General features: G+C 43.7%; 1 protein-coding gene across 7 annotated transcripts in view; it reads left to right on the plus strand.

The window, feature by feature from the left end:
* Positions 1-1,464, plus strand: part of TMEM178A (transmembrane protein 178A) — a 132,749-nt gene extending 131,285 nt beyond the window's left edge. For all 7 annotated transcript variants that reach the window (XM_055326939.1, XM_055326940.1, XM_055326941.1 and 4 more), the window contains one exon: positions 470-1,464. In XM_055326939.1, coding sequence (XP_055182914.1) covers positions 470-711 — 242 coding nt within the window. In that variant the 3' untranslated portion in view covers positions 712-1,464. The remainder of the gene's footprint in view (positions 1-469) is intronic.
* The last annotated feature ends 15,879 nt before the right edge of the window (positions 1,465-17,343 follow it).

Below are 17,343 nucleotides of genomic sequence, written 5' to 3' on the forward strand. Positions count from 1 at the left end.
GGACAATGGGCTCTGTATGATGTGGAACTACATAAAAATGTGTCAAATCAGGTATAGAATAAGGGGACACGAAGACTGTTTTATATTAGGTTTGAGTGATTATAGAAGATCTTTTCCTTAAAAATAGTTAGAATTTTTATTTCATTGTTTTAAGAACAAAAACCAAAAATAAATTCAAATATGCATACCATTCCAGCAGGATAATCCTAAATAATTCAAGTTATCAGAATTTTCTCCTGTGTTCTTTATTCTTATACCTTCAATACGTAGTGTACAGTCTGGCACATAAGGATTTTGCCAATGTTTGTTGAATGCATTCAAGTTAAAGTGCAAGAATTAGAGATCCTTTACTAACTTGGGAGTGACCGCCTCATCAGGTGACCTGATTTTCACAAAGGCCTGTCCAGCATTTGCCTTGTAGCAGGCAACACTGTAACCAGCCATTCTCTTCTCTTTGCATTATTTTTAGGGATATTTTGCACCATTTCCCTCTGCACGTATGCTGCCAGCATCTCCTATGATTTGAACCGGCTCCCGAAGCTAATTTATAGCCTGCCTGATGATGTGGAACACGGCTACAGCTGGTCTATCTTTTGCGCCTGGTGCAGTTTAGGCTTTATTGTGGCAGCTGGAGGTCTCTGCATCGCTTATCCGTTTATTAGCCGGACCAAGATTGCACATCTAAAGTCTGGCAGGGACTCCACGGTATGACTGTCCACGCTCAAGTTCACTACTCGGTGGCCCATCCACAGTGTGGACAGCTCCTGAGAGGAACGTAGTGGAATTCGAGTTGAGATCCCAAGCACAAAACGGTCTTTTACATTCCAACCTGTTTCCTGCCAGCCCTTTCTGGATGACTGATAGAAAATCATGCAAAACCTCCATACCTTTCTACGGACAAGACTACTGTGGATTCAAGTGCTTTAATGACTACTTATGCTTTGACTGTGAGAAATAGGGAGCAGTGCCATGGGACATTTCTAGGTTTAGAAAAAGAGGAAATTGCAATGGGAAAATTTGTATGATTGCCATTTATTTCAGAAAGTTTGTATATAACAATTACCTGAGAATCATTTCTATTTGCAAAAGGATTCATAACAAAGCGAGTATAATTTTCTTGTCATTGTACCATGCTTGTTAAATTTTAATGCAGTATCTTCGGAACTTGTCCTAATGGTGTCTTGTTGTTGTCGGCACCAAATATTTGTGCATTTTTTTGTGGATGTTCCTTGTCACAGGAAGATTCCTCTTCTGTTGCCTTATTTATTTATTTTATTTATTTATTTTTAATTGACGTCTCTTCTCTGTCTTCGTACTGGAATCCAAATCCCAAGGAGAAAAGACCAACTGTGTAAGAGCTAATCAGTGACACTATGCAGCATTGTTTGATGTCTTACTTGTTGTTTAACCTCTGTCTCTTTATGTTAACTGGATTTCTGCATTAAATGACTGCCCTCTTGTTAATTTGGCTGTGGTTTTTTTTCAGTGGTGGCAATGGGTCTCCTTAGCCATATGGACAGAGGAAAACTATTGTTTTTTTTAGTAAGACTCTTACTGAGCCTTACTAATGGTTTCATTTCAATTAGGTTGGTTATCAACTTGCTGTTGACAAAAGATGTCATTTTCAAACGCCTTTGAAAACCTTACCAGAGTATTTTAATTTTCCTTCTCTCTCTTCCTTTACCATCTGCTTGGTATAGTTACCTGGTGCTAAGGCTACACGTTCTGTCTTTTGTTCCTGGATCTCCTGGGCCAATGGGTTTCAACCTTGGCTGCACATTGAGAATCACCCAGTGAATTCCTCAACCACACCGAAACAGGGCCCCTCCTGAGACCAACTGAATCAGAGTATCTGCAGCTGGGCACAGGCCTGAGCATTTTTGAGACAACATCTCAGAAAGTTCTGATGTGCAGCCGGATTGAGAGCCCTGTTCTGGGCCAGAGCTGCAGTAATCTCCTTAGCAGTTAACATTTACTTAGCACTTAATGTGTGCCAGTAACTGGGCTATGTTTTTTCCAGGTATGATTTCATTTAACCTTCTCAAAAGCTCTATGAGACAGGTACAATGATTCCATTTTTATACGGAAGCCAAGGATCAGTTACAGAATGTTTCCTTCATTTTTTCTCAATCCTTTTCTATTTCAGGGTATAGGACAAAAGTTAAAATCCTTCCATTGTGTTTCCTTATCTTTAAATAGAAGGGTTGGCACTAGCTAACTTCGAAGCTTTTCCTTTTAACTCCAACACTATCCTGTTCCCTACACACACGGTATGATAAAGATGCTCTGTTAAATAAGGGGAGATGCCACATTCAGAAGCAAGACATTGGTTCAGATTTTAATCTCATGAAAAATAGACTTTTTCTTTATTATAAAAAGTGATTTAGTACTTGTGAAGGATAATGATAATAATGATAATGATAATCTACCCCCCCCACACACAAATAAAGCCTGACTTCCAAACGACAGTGTCCACATATTATCACATGAGGCTTTTGGAAGAGGTTAAATGACTCCGGTGACCACATGAGCTCCTAAGAGCCCTGGAGAGATTCCCCAGCAATCTCTCAGGCCTGTTTAATAAACCCATTCCTCGGGGTGAGATCAGAGACATACAGAAAGGGGAATTATTTTCATTTATTACTTATGTGGGAAATTCTCAAAGCAGGAGAGCTGTTTCTTTGAAGTCTTCTTTAAAGATCCCCATAGAAGATGTCAAGACTCTTCAACATTTATATTCCAACCACCAAAGCAGTGTCTGAGTGAGTGACTTTTGAAGTTTCTGAGAAGCTTCCCAGGGATTTGAGGTGAGAATGGAAGAAAGCGTTGGAGTGACAGAGGTTGAAGAGTTCACACACCAGAAAGATGCCCGGAAGCCAGGGGAGTTCAGTTACATTCAAACACTTGCTGGCAAAAACAGAGCCTTCTTGCCTTCCAGCCAAAGCGAGCTCAGAGCAAGGAGCAATGTGCCCAACGTTCCTTGCTTTTTATTTACTGCTATGGAAGTGTGAGCAAATGTAGCCATAGTCCAGTTTCGGGTCCGTAGTCCTTGGGCTTCTGTGAGGGCTGTTTTCTTAATTGGCTTATAAATGAAGGATGATTGAAATGGCCATTCAATACTGCCTGGAACAGAATAACTTATTGAGACAATCTGTTTGTTCCTATGTTCTCTCTGTCCACCTTGTACCTGCATGCCATACCCAGACTCTATTTCCTTGCCTCAGGGATTTTTCTTCAGGGCAGAAAGCAGAGGTGTTTGAGCTCATTGAAGTGAGGAATGCAGTGGATCCAGAAGGAAGGATAGGCTAGAGGACTGACTTTGTGGGCTCAAAGTGCTCCAGGGCATCCCAGAAACTGAAAGAGAAAATGATGGCAATCACCTGGGCCATACACTCCCTACAGGTATCAGGACCCCAGAGAGGACAGCTGTGTGCGGCATCCTGGGAAACTGAGGCCCTTGGAACCATGGGCTTCTCACTGGCAGCTAGTCTGACCCTGGGAAGCCCCAAGGATATTGGCACAACTGGGTGTGAGTGTCCCCAATAATGAATGATGGCTAATTTCCACCCACTCCTGCAAGATAGGGCTTTGAATAGGAAGTAAGTGGATTTACAGAAAATTTGGGATTGTAGACTGCGTCATGTCTATTTACCACATATATATGTTATATATATACATATATATAACTACTAAAAAAGCGAGCTTTATCCAAAACCTTGTGGAGACGATTATAAGTCCCTCAAGCCCTTCCTTTTAACAGTGTCATCCTTAGTTTATTTGCAACATTAGAACTATTGCAGCCCATTCTGAGGGAACCCTAAATCCTCTATCATTAGAGTACTATAGACTTTTGATAATCAAGACTCCAAGATGTAGGAAACTTACACAGAATGTAATTTCTCCACCAAAAGCCACTATATCTTTCAACAAATATTTATTGAGTGCCTACTAGGTGCCAAGCACTATTTTAGACTCTTAGGAAACATCAATGAAGGAGAGCAAAGGTTCTTGCCTTTGTGAACCTTACTCAAGGAAAATGCAGTAAAATACAAGCAAAAATTAAAGTCACCCTTTCGAACCCCAAATGATTTCATAGATCCAGGGTTATGTAATTCAATACAGTTACTAAAATAAGTTTCTTTTAAACTATACTTTCAATGGCTGTGCATTTCACTTCATATCATTCTTATTTGAATCTATCTTCAGTTACATAAAAAGTACACCATTAACTTTGGGGGGTGTGTTGTGGCCTCTCAAAGATTTCCCATTTGAAATTGAAACCTGAGAACAAGGAGGGTGTACTGCACCGGTAGACCTCAATTACCTGAGCTAAGGAACCCACGTTCTAGGGCCTTTAAGGTTACCTGAGCTAAAGATGAAGAGGAATCTAGGCTCCTAAAGACTCAGAAGGCCACAAGGTCAAAATGAACTACACCATGAAGGCCCGTGCACCTGGGATGCTAATGCCACCTGGCCAATAGTCTTTGCTCAGGCTGTTTTCCCTGCTGGGACTCCCACTCCCACTCTGCCTGGTGCAAGCTGACTTTTCTTTGTGCCTCGGCTTCATTACAATGCTCCTGAAGCCTGCCTGTTGCCAGTTATACTCCGCGTGCTAATCACTTGTTCACCCCTTAACTGGGTACAAACCTGTGTCTTGTTTGGTCTCCAGTGCTCAGCCTAGGAACACAGTAGGTGCTCATAAATCTTTGCGGAATAAATGCATGAGAATTCACAAAGATAAACTTTCATCTTCCCTGGACAGAAGTGGCTCCCTTAGCACCAATTGTAAGGGAGCCCATCAAAAAATATACGGTAGTATAATAGGCTAAATGGAATGAGAATATAGCTTGGCAAGCAAGTAAGCCTCATTAGAATAATTAAAGGGACTATTAACCCAAGCCAGCCCAGACATAACTTGAAATGTGTTATGAACTAAGTACTATGGAACATTTATTTGATGGCTGAAACAATATTAAGTTAGTAACCTCAATATGGTTCTACACCTCAATTTAAATCTTTCCCATTTATATGCGGGTATGTTTTAAATCTCTAATTGGAATTCTGAAAGGAATGCTTCAGAAATGACTTCGTTTGAATGCAAATAGCTATACTGACCGAGAGCCCTTTTTAAATTGTATAATTTGAGTTTCTCCAGGACCTTGTCCTTAGATTGGAAGGAGAGGAAGTTCTCTTTGCTTCAGGACAAACACAAATGCTTGAGGATGCTCAGGGCACCCCATTCATTGCATACTGGGAACGTAGCTATCAATATCCCCCCTTTCCCATATACAACCTATATTTTGCCAGCCTTCAAAGCAAGATTTCTACTTATTCTAAAACCTATTAGCATATGTCTTCTTGTAGCTTCCATAAAAGGAAAAGAAATTGGTTGGCTATAAGCTACTTTTCTGTTCTTATTTTCTATTTTTTTCTTCTCATCAGCATGTACTGTAAAATACTGCCGGCTCTCTGCTTTCTCGGGCTGTGCTTGGGCCTCTCTGCAGACAGAAAGTGAGAGAAGACCACGAGGCTGGAAAGGCGAGAACAAGGGGGTAGTAGAGCCGATGAGATCGTAGGGATAGGACAGAGCTATGTTGGCCACCCTAAGGATGCTGGGTTCTACTCTGGCCATGGAAAGCAATGAGAGTGTTTAAGGAAACACAGTGATGTGAGCTGATTGTAGTTTTAAAATGTCAGTGTTGCCGCTGGATGGAAGATGGATTGGAAGAAGCCAGTGGAGGTGGAGTGTTGCAGGAATCCAGGAGACAAAATGTGGCCTGGACCAAGAAGGTGTCTGTGAAGATGGAGAAGGAGGGTGGAGCTGACAAGACTTGCTGGTACAGTGGATGGAGACAGGAAATAAAGGGACATCATCAAGGATGACAACTGAAGCAGTTTTTAGAGTTAGGTTATTTACTTAGGAAATTATGATTCTGAATCAGAGAGAATAAGGATTTGTATCAAAAGAGGAAAGAGGGATCCCTGGGTGGCGCAGCGGTTTGGCGCCTACCTTTGGCCCAGGGCGCGATCCTGGAGACCCGGGATCGAATCCCACGTCAGGCTCCCGGTGCATGGAGCCTGCTTCTCCCTCTGCCTGTGTCTCTGCCTCTCTCTCTCTCTGTATGACTATTGTAAATAAATTAAAAAAAAAATTCAAAAGAGGAAAGATACTAAGTGTCTTGGTAAACCCTGTGTCATATAGGATGGCCTTTATCGTTAACTGAGTAGAACCCAGGGCTGAAAAACTGTGGGTGAGAATATGGTCCAATGACCCCAGTGCACCTTCTCCCTAACTGATCCAACTGCCAGCTTCATCCTCTTTAATTTCTAGTTGTTCTCCAGAAGCTGCCTATGCCAGCTGCACTATTCAGTTTGAGTGTGAATTTGTCAATTAGTGAGGACTGCAAACATTTCAGTCCAGCCCCAAAGGAAAGCATGTCGTGATTGTGAGTTAATGGAAAAGATAGATGTCACCCACTGGCCTCCTCAGCTTACGTCATACCTGATAGACTATTGGCCTGCTTTTGCTAAGTTCCTATCATGTCTTAAGGCTGGCATTGCCAACATTCATAAGATGCACAGACCACTGCCCCATGATCTGCTCATTTTGGATGACCAAGACTTTGGTGACACCACTGCCTTCAGTGTGGGTTGTGAGGATGGATGAACTGCAGCCTCAGCCTCTTAGGAAATGTCTTCAATCTACTCAGGATCCTAGAGGTAAATTCCCCCAATATCTACATAGAGGTAGAGTGATACCCTCTGGGAATTCTGGAGAGTACATGGAAGCCTTACTAGAACAGGCTCATGGAGGATCCACTAGATCTGGACAAGAAGGGCCTGGGACTCCTTTGACTACCTCCCCAGGACACAACAGGCACCTCACAATCACACCAGATGTCAAGATCAGGGTGTTTAGTTCTTGAATCAAATAACACCTTTTTATTTTTGTTCTCGTGGCTTTGCCTGCCAGACAAGTTGACTGTGATGAGCACATAAATCTTTGCTTTTAGAAGCTCACCTGCACTGAACTTCACTCAGTGGTAGCTTCGGGGGGCTTCAAACTCATTCCCCACGTATAAAACACACTCTGCCTCATCACACTTGATGACACTGTTAAGCATAAGAGCACAAAAGGAACCCAGAAAACTTAGAGATCATGGAGGTTTTCTCATTTCTCTTGAAGCTCTGAGTTTCCTTTTATTACCTCTGGACTCGAGTGGGTGCTCACAAAACCACCTCTCTCTTTGAAGCACTTGATTCTAAGAGGATGGTGCTGGAGTCCCATTCCTATTGGTTCGGAGGTCTCCTACATTCTTGTAAATGTTAGATATAAATAAGAAGTGGAAAAGGAAGCTCCAACTCTCAGAATCCTCTCTCCTGTCTCTTGGCAATGATGAGATGCCACATGTGGGACGGACTCGGCACTTCCTCAGTGCCAAGCCATGTTCTTTACAAACTTGATCTTGTTGTAATTGCCTCTACTTCAGAGCCGGAGAAACTAAGGCTCATAGAGGTTAAATAACCTTCCCTAAGATACTAAGTGGCAGAGCCAAGGTTTGGATTCTGGCCTCCTCACTCCAAAGTAAGTCATGTTCTTTCCACTGTCCCCACACAGCATCCACATCCTACCTGAGACCCAGCACAAACACCAATAATGCCTCTCTAACCATATCTGAGCTTATTTCCCAGATGACATCCATCTAGACAGATTAACATTCCCCTTGTTTTTCATGGTTTCCCTTGGAAGTTACTGCTCTGCAGTTTTTTAAGTTTATTTATTTATTTTTTTGAAATCTCTACACCCACCATGGGGCTTGAACTCACGACCATGAAATCAAGAGTCACATGCTTTTCCGACTGAGCCAGCCAGGCGCCCCTGCTCTGCAGTTTTTAATCAAGCAGCTGCATTTCTAAACCAGAGCACATAGTGCCCTTTGTAATTCTGTAAAGAATACCAGGCCTATTTTTATAAGCACAGAACCTCTCCTTACTGATTGACCTCCAGGAGCCCTGTCCTCTGCAATAGCCTAAAGGTATGACAGCAATTTTAATTACCTTCTTGGCACTGCCCCCACAGAACATTTTGAGAAATTCCCATGTTACCAGGGCTGCTCAAAGATTAATATTTAAGTGGGTAGATCCTCCTTACTTTGTCCTGTGAAAGCATCCCTGGTGGCTTTTTAAAAATTATTCAGTGAAAGCAATTACTCAGAAAAGAAGGCTATATAGTCTTGTGGTTAGAGACAGGCTAGGAACTCAGAGACTCATGACTTTCAGTCTTTGTGACTACGTAGAAGTGCATTCCTGAAAGCCAATCATCTCTCCTGGACCTCTGGAGACATTCAGGAGCTGATGGGCTTTCCAGGGATACGGGCCATACCACACATCCAACAAGCCCAAGAAATACTTTGAACAGCTCTACAAACTTGTATATTCTATTCCAAGTTGAATGTGAACTGATCTTTTGTAATGTGAACTGAATTTAAAAACATAGAGTGTAAATTACACAATGACATGCAGCTATCTGATGCTGAGTCAATACAAGGATATCTTCCAAGCTTCTCATTACGCATCAAGGAGGGTACTTCATTTTCTGTTTCTTGTTGAGAGATTTGTCCCTGTGCAGGGGCTTCAAAAAAAATGGCAAGACAGTCTTAGGACATATGTGGGGGCTCTGGCTGTCATCCCTGTTGACAGTGGAGGAAACAGACTCCAGTAACGTAAAGTCTCTTGGCCAGTCTCTCCAAGGGGTCTCAGTTCCCAGCAAGTGAGCTGCCTCGGTTTTGAGTTCCACATATCTAAGTATCTGTATTCCTGCAAACACGTTGATGAAGCCCTAGCCTCTGCTTTATATGCCTCTGTGGTGGCTACAGTAAATTGCTATCATGCCAACATGTTTCTCAAATAAAATGGACCTGGGAATTGAAACTAAACCAACTGTGAAAGGTAATCTGGGGGAGATAACATGAGTGATTAATGCAGTATTGATTCAAAGGATGAGCCAGTTCTTAAACAAAGGGTTTTCCAAATAAAGCAACAGTTTAAAGAGTGTTCACAGGAGTGGGGAATGGTTTTCAAGAGAACTGGAGCGAAGTGAGGGAAGAATGTGGGAGGCGGAGTGAGGTGGGTGGAAGGGCAGAGCCAAGAGAGACACATGGAGCCAAGCCAAGCAGCACAGGTGGACACCATCTTCTCTCAGCCTTGTCCAAAACACCCGTTACTGCAGGGAGCCAGATGAGTGAAGAATGCAATGGGTTAAGATGGAATTTAGTGTAATTTCATTATTTTTAAAGCAATCAGCCTGCCGGTTTGTGATACGCCTACATAATCAAGAAGGGTGTCACAGAAAATGTCAGGCTTTTACCTAGGAATGTTTGAGCAGCTGGTTTTGTGTTGCATGATTCCATACAGCCCAGTGACACAAAGGAAAAAAAAAGTCTTCCTTCAGGGAATAACAGTCAAAATTCTTTTCCCTTTGTGACATTGGAATGCATGGATTTGGTTGAAGCAAAGGAGAACTCAGTCTAGCCTCCTGGAACTTTCTGGTTTTGTCCACTTGGTTTGCAGAGGACCATGAAAGGTAACCTGCATGTGGTCATTTGTTTATGAGATCTATACTGAGTGACTAGTATGTGCCAGAGACTAACTTTGTTGCAGGGGATCATCAGTGAGCAAATCAACAAAGCCACTCCCCTCAGGAGCTGCAGAGATAGACAATAAGCAAACATGGCACTCGTGCTGGGGGTAGATGCTGCGGAGAGGAATAGGGTCGGCGAGGAGAATAGTGTGAAGCATGAGGTGGTGGCTCATGTAGATAGGGAGACCAGGGATGACCTCCCTGATAAGGGTACATTTGAGCAGAGGGCCTGGGCGAGGCAGGTGTGGGAGGAAATGTCCCAGGAAGTGCAATGACCTGAAATGGGACGAAGCTTTGCATATTCCAGGGTCAGAAAGGGGGGAGAATGAAAGAGAGTTAGAAATGAAGTTGGGGGGCAGATCGGGACATGAAGAAAAATGAAACTACTTTGGAGGGTTTTGAGCAGGAGAGTGGTATAAACTGATTTACACAAGAATAAAAACAAAAAACTCCTGACTCAGTGAATTATTTTTCCTTGGTTTCCACGTCAATGTCAAGAGGCCAGTACAGGGCACTGGAGGCACACAGCAGAACACGTGGTTACTCTACCCACTCTAACAAGGTGAACTCAATCTCATAGTGTGGAGGTTTCCAGAGCAGAGTCGCAAAAGGGTGCCAGAAGCATGACCACGAAGTCGAAGTCGTAGAAATAATGAGTAAGAGAGAGGGGGATGGCGGGGAGGGGGCTGGGAGTAATTGCTCCCCTTTGTTACACCCTTGTGAAGGCAGATACTTGCTGAAGGAACTTGATGAAAACTGACAATATTAAATGATTATGGCATTCAGGTGGCAAAATTATACTTCAAATCTGATTCTCTTGAACATAATAAATTCATGGAATTTAACTGAAAGACAAAGAAAACTGAGCTCTTCTTTAAACTCCTAACAAATCCATTGCTTGTCTCTCAAGCATTTTCCTGGACTTCCTTCATCCCTCTCAGTCAAGCTTTTTCAGAGCGTGGTTTCATCCCTCCATTTCCAGAGGTCAGAGATAATCCTCTCTCCCACACTCAGACTTCTGGGTTGGTGACCCCCCTCCCCACCCCTGCCAAAACCCCCTATCCCCGTCCCCACCTGCCGTTCAGGCAAGGCCAGTCTACCAAGGAGCATCCCCTGAGCCTGACACATAGCAGGTATTCAGTAAATGCTTGGTAGCTCAGTAGATGAGTGAAAGAACAGGAAAACAGAAAAAGCTACATGCACTATAGGAAATAGTGTTGGTATAACAGGCATAAAAACACTCGCTTGAGATTTCTTAACCACTAGGATTGCTCTGTGAAGACCTTGCATCTCACCTAACTTTAGCTCAAAGGCTTTCCTGCATGGCTCTTTGAACAGTTGTATTTACCTCATTTCCGAGTGAGTGGTCCTCTTCAAAGTTAATATATTTTGAATCCCCAGTGAGACTTAGCTTTCTAGGTTATAGAGGAAGTAGGTGTCCCTGGGCAGCTATCTGTCTCTTGCATGGTTTTCTGAGTGTCCCTTTGATTCACTGTCCTCAGTTTCACAGGCATTTATTTGTCACCCTCCAACAGGAGCCAGTGCAATTTAGCTCAAGAAATATTAATCGTTCTTATGGGCCACACCCTGTGCCAAAGGGAGGGAGATACTATAAAATACTCCAAGTAGAATATAACCTTAAATTTTAAAAAATCCTCAAAAAGCTTTATTGCCTTATGCATTTGATATTAAAGATGTTTCTAGCAGAACTCGAAACCCTGATTTAATTCTGTGAAATACACTAATTAGAACCACTGCCTCTTATGATCTCTACCGCTGTCATTCAAGTCAATGAAGAAACACATTTTTCTCTCTGTCATTTGCTGCATCTTGGTTACACACACAAAGATGTCCACCCCCACATGCATTTTTTTTCTTCGAAAGATGAAAGTAAGGCTTCAGCACAGAATAAAAAAGACCTTATTGTTCGAAACCTTTGAGGCCAAAAACATTAAAAGTAATTTGGGGAGGGGCAGCAAAAAATAGAAAATTGAGACCTGGAAAACATGGCAAAAGGGAAAATGCAAACCATATGGAAACATTCCAGTGAGATTGACACAGGCAGTGCCCGTGTGTCTAAGCACCACAGGAATGTGCTTAGAAACCTGGGTATGTGGGACAGGGTTCCCAGGTGCAATCAATAGTCCACTTTAGGTAGTGTAGAAGAAAGGGAGTTTATTTTAAAATATTTTGAGGTGCTCACAAGGGCCAGAAAATTTGTCTGGTTGGCTATAAAGCTGGGAACACCATCCAAACCCTATGATGGGATTGTTGCCACGATGACCCATTGCAGCCTCTGCTGAACACCCACAGTGCAGCTTACACCATTGACGTTCGACCCTGATGCTTATTCTGCTGCCCTTCCAGAAAGTGGGTTCCATTTTGGTGCCTGCTTAATGAGAGGTGGTAGGGTAATAAGTACCCCTCCCACTTTCACCCATTGGTCTCTTTATTCTGATTTTGGGAGAAAGAGCACCATCTATTGGTCACTGGATCATAGCACACACAGCATCCTGCAGGGAGGCATCTCACCCTCTCAGGGAATTCTCTCTGCTGGCCCCATAACTCAAGTCACAAGGCCTTCTGTTCAGGTGGTGGGGTACATGGTAAGAAATCCTATGAGCATAGGCCTATGGTCTCACTTATATCACTGAAACTGAACTCTGGTGAGCATTGTTGCACGAAATAAACAACCACAAGTAGTTTGGTAAGTCCATGAAAGGTGCTCCTGGCCTGGAGAATCCAAACCTAGAATGACTGGTTATTCCACTGAGGACAAATTATTGCCCTCTCCACAAGGGAAGGGAAGGGAAGTAATTTTCCTCCTGAATGTGGTATTATAATAGGTCTCAGGGTTGGTCATGCTGCTGAAAGTTAATCAGCAGTGGCAGCAGGCAGTTGGTGACAAGTCCTTCATTGGCCCAGTACATTATCTCTATTCCTGAAACCACAGCCACCTTGTCCATGAGGCCATCGAGCAAGAGTGGCTAGGGCCAAGGGAAGACACAGGGCAGACACCTGTGTCTTCGAACCTGTGTACTTCGAACCTCCTCCATGGTGGTAACTCTTGACCATTTCGGTAGGACACAAATATCATGTCATTGACCGCCCTTTCAAACTGGTAGCCCCTGCCATGACGTGGTGAAATCTACCTCTCAGGCTCTCTCTCTCTCCTTCCAGGCAAAGTGTACAACGTAGACCATGGTCACGAGGGAGGGTTGCAGCGCAGCAGGCAGCAGGCACATTGCAGGATAAGGTGCTGGCTGCTCCTGTAGCTCACAAGGACCTCCAGCCATGGAGCTCTGTGCTGATAAAAACCGCGTCCACCTGATGAGAATGTGCTGGTGGGCTGGGCTCACTGAACTTGGGCTTGGTGGATCGAATCACTCTCGGTTCGAGATGGGCAGTTTAGGTTACATAGTCATCCTAGTATCCTGTGGTCAAGCCTTCATTTGCCAGCCAAGAGTTCTTTCTAAAAGGAGAATAATTACTTGCACAAGGGAGCTTGGCTTTGCTCCAAAAGCTAAGCGCTTACAGCTATACTTCCCCTATTAGGACTTGCTGTGGGCCTGGATCAGCTGGAGAATCCTCTCTTGCGTAAGCCTCCATTAAAAGTAAATGAGTCAGAGCAACAAACCCACAGGTGACATAGATGCCTTCTGATGCCAAGGAATTCCATCAAGCATCTGTGCTTCTTTCTTCTTAATGGCACTAATAGTTGCAGTTCCTACAGAGGAATTATTGCTTTTGTTTGGCTATTTTGGTAGGATTGGGGGAGCCTGGGGAAGATGGGATCTTGGTCCTCCTCTAACAGACACCCTTACTCCATGGTTTAGAAGCCATTGTGGGGATTCTGTGTTTGCTGAGGGCACCATTCCAGGCATAAAGTCTGGGGGGAATTACCACATAATTTTTCACTGAGAACACTGAAGCAGTCAGAAGAGAACTTGCACAGTCTACCACCACCACATCCGCCCACCTTCCAGCATCTGCTCCCACTTACAATCTGTTCTACAATGCGTGTTTCTGTAATAGGCATTAACTCAAATATTATTGCTAGGTGGGGGGGGGGATGATGTCACTATAAGGTGGAAATTGGGTCGGTTCACAATTCCGCCCCCAGCACATTAATATTATGTGCCACCAGATAAGAGCAGCTGAATGTGAAGACACTAATGGAATGAGCTGAATGAGCAGACTGTGAAGAGTAGGGTAGTTTGCATGATGCCTTTTCACTGCATCTTCTTATCTATTCCATTGGGCCACAGGTTATGTCCTGGAAGTGTTTAGTGTGTATGTAGCAGCTTCTACCCTTCCTTCTACCAAATTCTATCAAGCTGCCTTTGCCCTTTTCTTCGAAAGGTGAAATCCTTTATTTACTGAAATACAGTGGAGTCTTGAACAACATGGGTCTGAGCTGTGGAGGTCCACTTTTACAATTTTTTTAAAAGATTTATTTATTTACTGTGCACATGGGGGTGGGGGGAAGGGGAGACAGGGAGAGAGAGAGAATCCCAAGCTGACTCCAAACTTGGGTGGAGCCCAATGTGGGGCTCCATCCCATGACCCTGAGATCATGACCTGAGCAGAAATCAAGAGTCAGATGCTTAAATGACTGAGCCACCCAGGTGCCCTACGCACACCCCCCCTTTTAACAGTTGGCAACAAAAGCCACAAGGCATTTATTTATAGCTGCCTACCTCAGTCTCCACAGGACCAAATCAAAGGTGAAGGGTGCAGAGGTCATGTCTGCTGCCCTCTCAGTACCTGGTGAGGCCATTCGGAGCCATGAGCAAACCACAGGGGCCCAGGACCAGGCAAGGCCACCTGTGTGCTGACACGGTGGTTGGGTGGAGAGCTTGTGTGGGCAGGCAGGAGGCTGGGCTCAAGTTGAAGGACCATGCCCAGAACGCAGGGGCAGTGCTGTAGCCAGGTAGCTCTGAGCGCCCCACCTCTCAGTCCTCCTGGTGCTGCGAGTGGCCATGGGCCTTGAGCCTCAGCCAGGCCAGGCGCAGACCCCTCCCTGTGGCCAAGGGCTGGAGGTGCACCTTCAGGCAGACACGCAGCTGTACTGTGCTAGGCTGATGCATTGCTCACAAGGCTCTGCGACTGTGCCATCCCAGTGCAGGGGGGCACTGCTGCCGCTGCCCTTGCCCTGCCCTCTCAGTGATAGACCTACAGTGCAACAAATGTATTTTCTCTTCCTTGTGATTTTCTGAGTAACATTTTTTCTCCCTAGCTTACTTTATTGTAAGAATTCAGAGTATAATACATATAACAAAATATATGCTAATCGACTATGTTATTGGTAGGTCTTCTGGTCAACAGTAGGCTGTTAGTAGTTAAATTGCTGGGGACTCAGAAATTATGTGTGGCTTTTTGATTGTGTGGGGGTCAGGGCCCCTTAATCCCCGTGTTGTTCAAGGATCAACTGTATTTATTTATTAGGAATGTTAGCATGTTCTTTTAAACTATGTTAATTGGTGTTTTTGTTAGTATGCAATTTCCAAAGTTGGACAGGTTTGGAATGGTCTGTCTGGTATTTCTTCCGTAAATTCTGTTATTTTTAGTGCATGAATTTGAGAATGAAGAATTTTCAGGGGCACATTTATCATGTTATTGCAGAAATGCCTGTTGCCACCTTCCCACTCGTAACCATGGAGAAATTATTCATGCTCTTATCGACCGCTAATTCCCCCACGTGTGGAATGTATTCCAACCCCCTTTTCAAGGACACTGCTCCAGCACTTATCCTTTTCCTACTTCATGAGTTTTTTACCTTTCCTGGAACATTCTCTTCAATATGAAAAACATACTGCTACTTCTTCCATCTTAAAAAAAAAAAGTCATTCTCTTGATTCCACATCCCTTACCAACCTAATAATTCCAGTCTATGCTCCCTTTTTGGCAAAACTAGTTGCAATGCGAGTTTTTTGTACTCTTTACCTCCAGCTGTTCCCCCTATTTTCTCTTAATTCCAATCCAGTGTGGTTTTTGCTCCTTCCCCACTCCAGCTAAACTCAGATGGTCAAGGTCATTAATGACCTCATTGCTAAATCCAAGGGTCAATTTCCTTCCTTCCTTCTTTCCTTCCTCCCTCCCTTTCTTTTTTCCTCTTTTTTCTTTCTTCTTTCCCTTTCTTTCTTTCTTTCTTTCTTTCTTTCTTTCTTTCTTTCTTTCTTTCTTTCTTTCTTTCTTTCTTTCTTTCTTTCTTTCTTTCTTTCTTTCTTTCCTCTTTCTTTTTTTCTTTTCTTTTTTAGATTTTATTTGTTTACTCATGAGAGACACAAAGAGAAAGGAAGAGACATAGGTAGAGGGAGACACAGGCTCCTTGCAGGAAGCCCGAAGGGAGACTCGAGGACTCAGGGACCACTCCCTGAGCCAAAGGCAGACACTCAACCACTGAGACACCCAGGTGCCCCTCCAAGGGTCAATTTCTAGTCTTTTTTTTTTTTTTTAAGATTTTATTTATTCATGATAGACATAGAGGGAGAGAGAGAGAGAGAGGCAGAGACACAGGCAGAGGGAGAAACAGGCTCCATTCCGGGAGCCCGATGCGGGACTCAATCCTGGGACTCCAGGATCGCGCCCTGGGCCAAAGGCAGGCGCTAAACCCCTGAGCCACCAGGGATCCCCCTAATTTCTAGTCTTTATTGTATCTAGCAGCATTTAATAGATCACTCCCTCCTCCGTATCTTTTGCTCATTTGCCTTCCAGGCAACCACTCATTTTCCTCCTGTTCCCTTGCAGGTTCCTTCCCTTTTCCTGACCTCTTAGTGTTAGAGGAACCCGGGGTTCAGCTCTGTATCCTCTTCCTTCTCCTCCTCCATTTAGTCCTTTGGAGATCCCATTCAGTTTCATGGCATCAATATCCTGAAAATCCCCAAACTTTATCTCCAGGGCAGAACTTTGTCTTAAACTTCAGACTCATGTATTCAATTGCCTACTCAACTCCCCCACAGGAAACGTTTAATGCACATCTCAAAGTCAGCAAGTCTAAAAATGAGCTTTTGCCATCTCACACCCAACCTGCCCCCTCCGAAGCCTTTCCCCCATCAGCTGATGGAAATACCCTGTTCAGGGGGCTTGACTAAGTATCTCAGTCACTCCTCCCTCCTCTCCACATATCACACCATGCATCAAACACATCTGCAGATGCTATTTGAGAACTGAAATATATTCAGAATCCAGTTGCCTCTTACTACATCTACTGCTACTGCCCTGGGGGCAAGCTACCATTTTCTCTTGCCTGGATTATTGCAAAAAACTCCTAATTGGTATCTCCCTCTGCCTGTATCTCTGCTTCTTTGTGTTTCTCATGAATAAATAAATAAAATCTTAAAAAAAAAAAGGATTTCTACTTGTTTAAACACGTATAGTAGTTTTAAGTCAGTCCTTCTACTGATCTTTAAGGTCCTGTTTGGTCTAACCTGCCACTGCCACCTGCCACTCATTTCCTTTTCAACCTCTCCTTCTCCCCCTCACTCTGTTCCAGCCAGATTTCCTTTCTGCTCTTCCTCAAATACATAAGGCATGCTCTTGCCTTACGACATTTGCAACTGCTTTTCCATATGCCTATATTCCATATACACTCTTCTGTGTCCTTTAAATATTTGCTCTAATCTCACATTCTTAATGAGGCTTGACCTAATTGAAAAATGCAAAACAGTTGTATACCCATCCTTCTGTGTTTCCTGATCACT

This window comes from Nyctereutes procyonoides, unplaced genomic scaffold (assembly GCF_905146905.1).
Source record: "Nyctereutes procyonoides isolate TBG_1078 unplaced genomic scaffold, NYPRO_anot_genome, whole genome shotgun sequence".
NCBI lineage: Eukaryota > Metazoa > Chordata > Mammalia > Carnivora > Canidae > Nyctereutes > Nyctereutes procyonoides.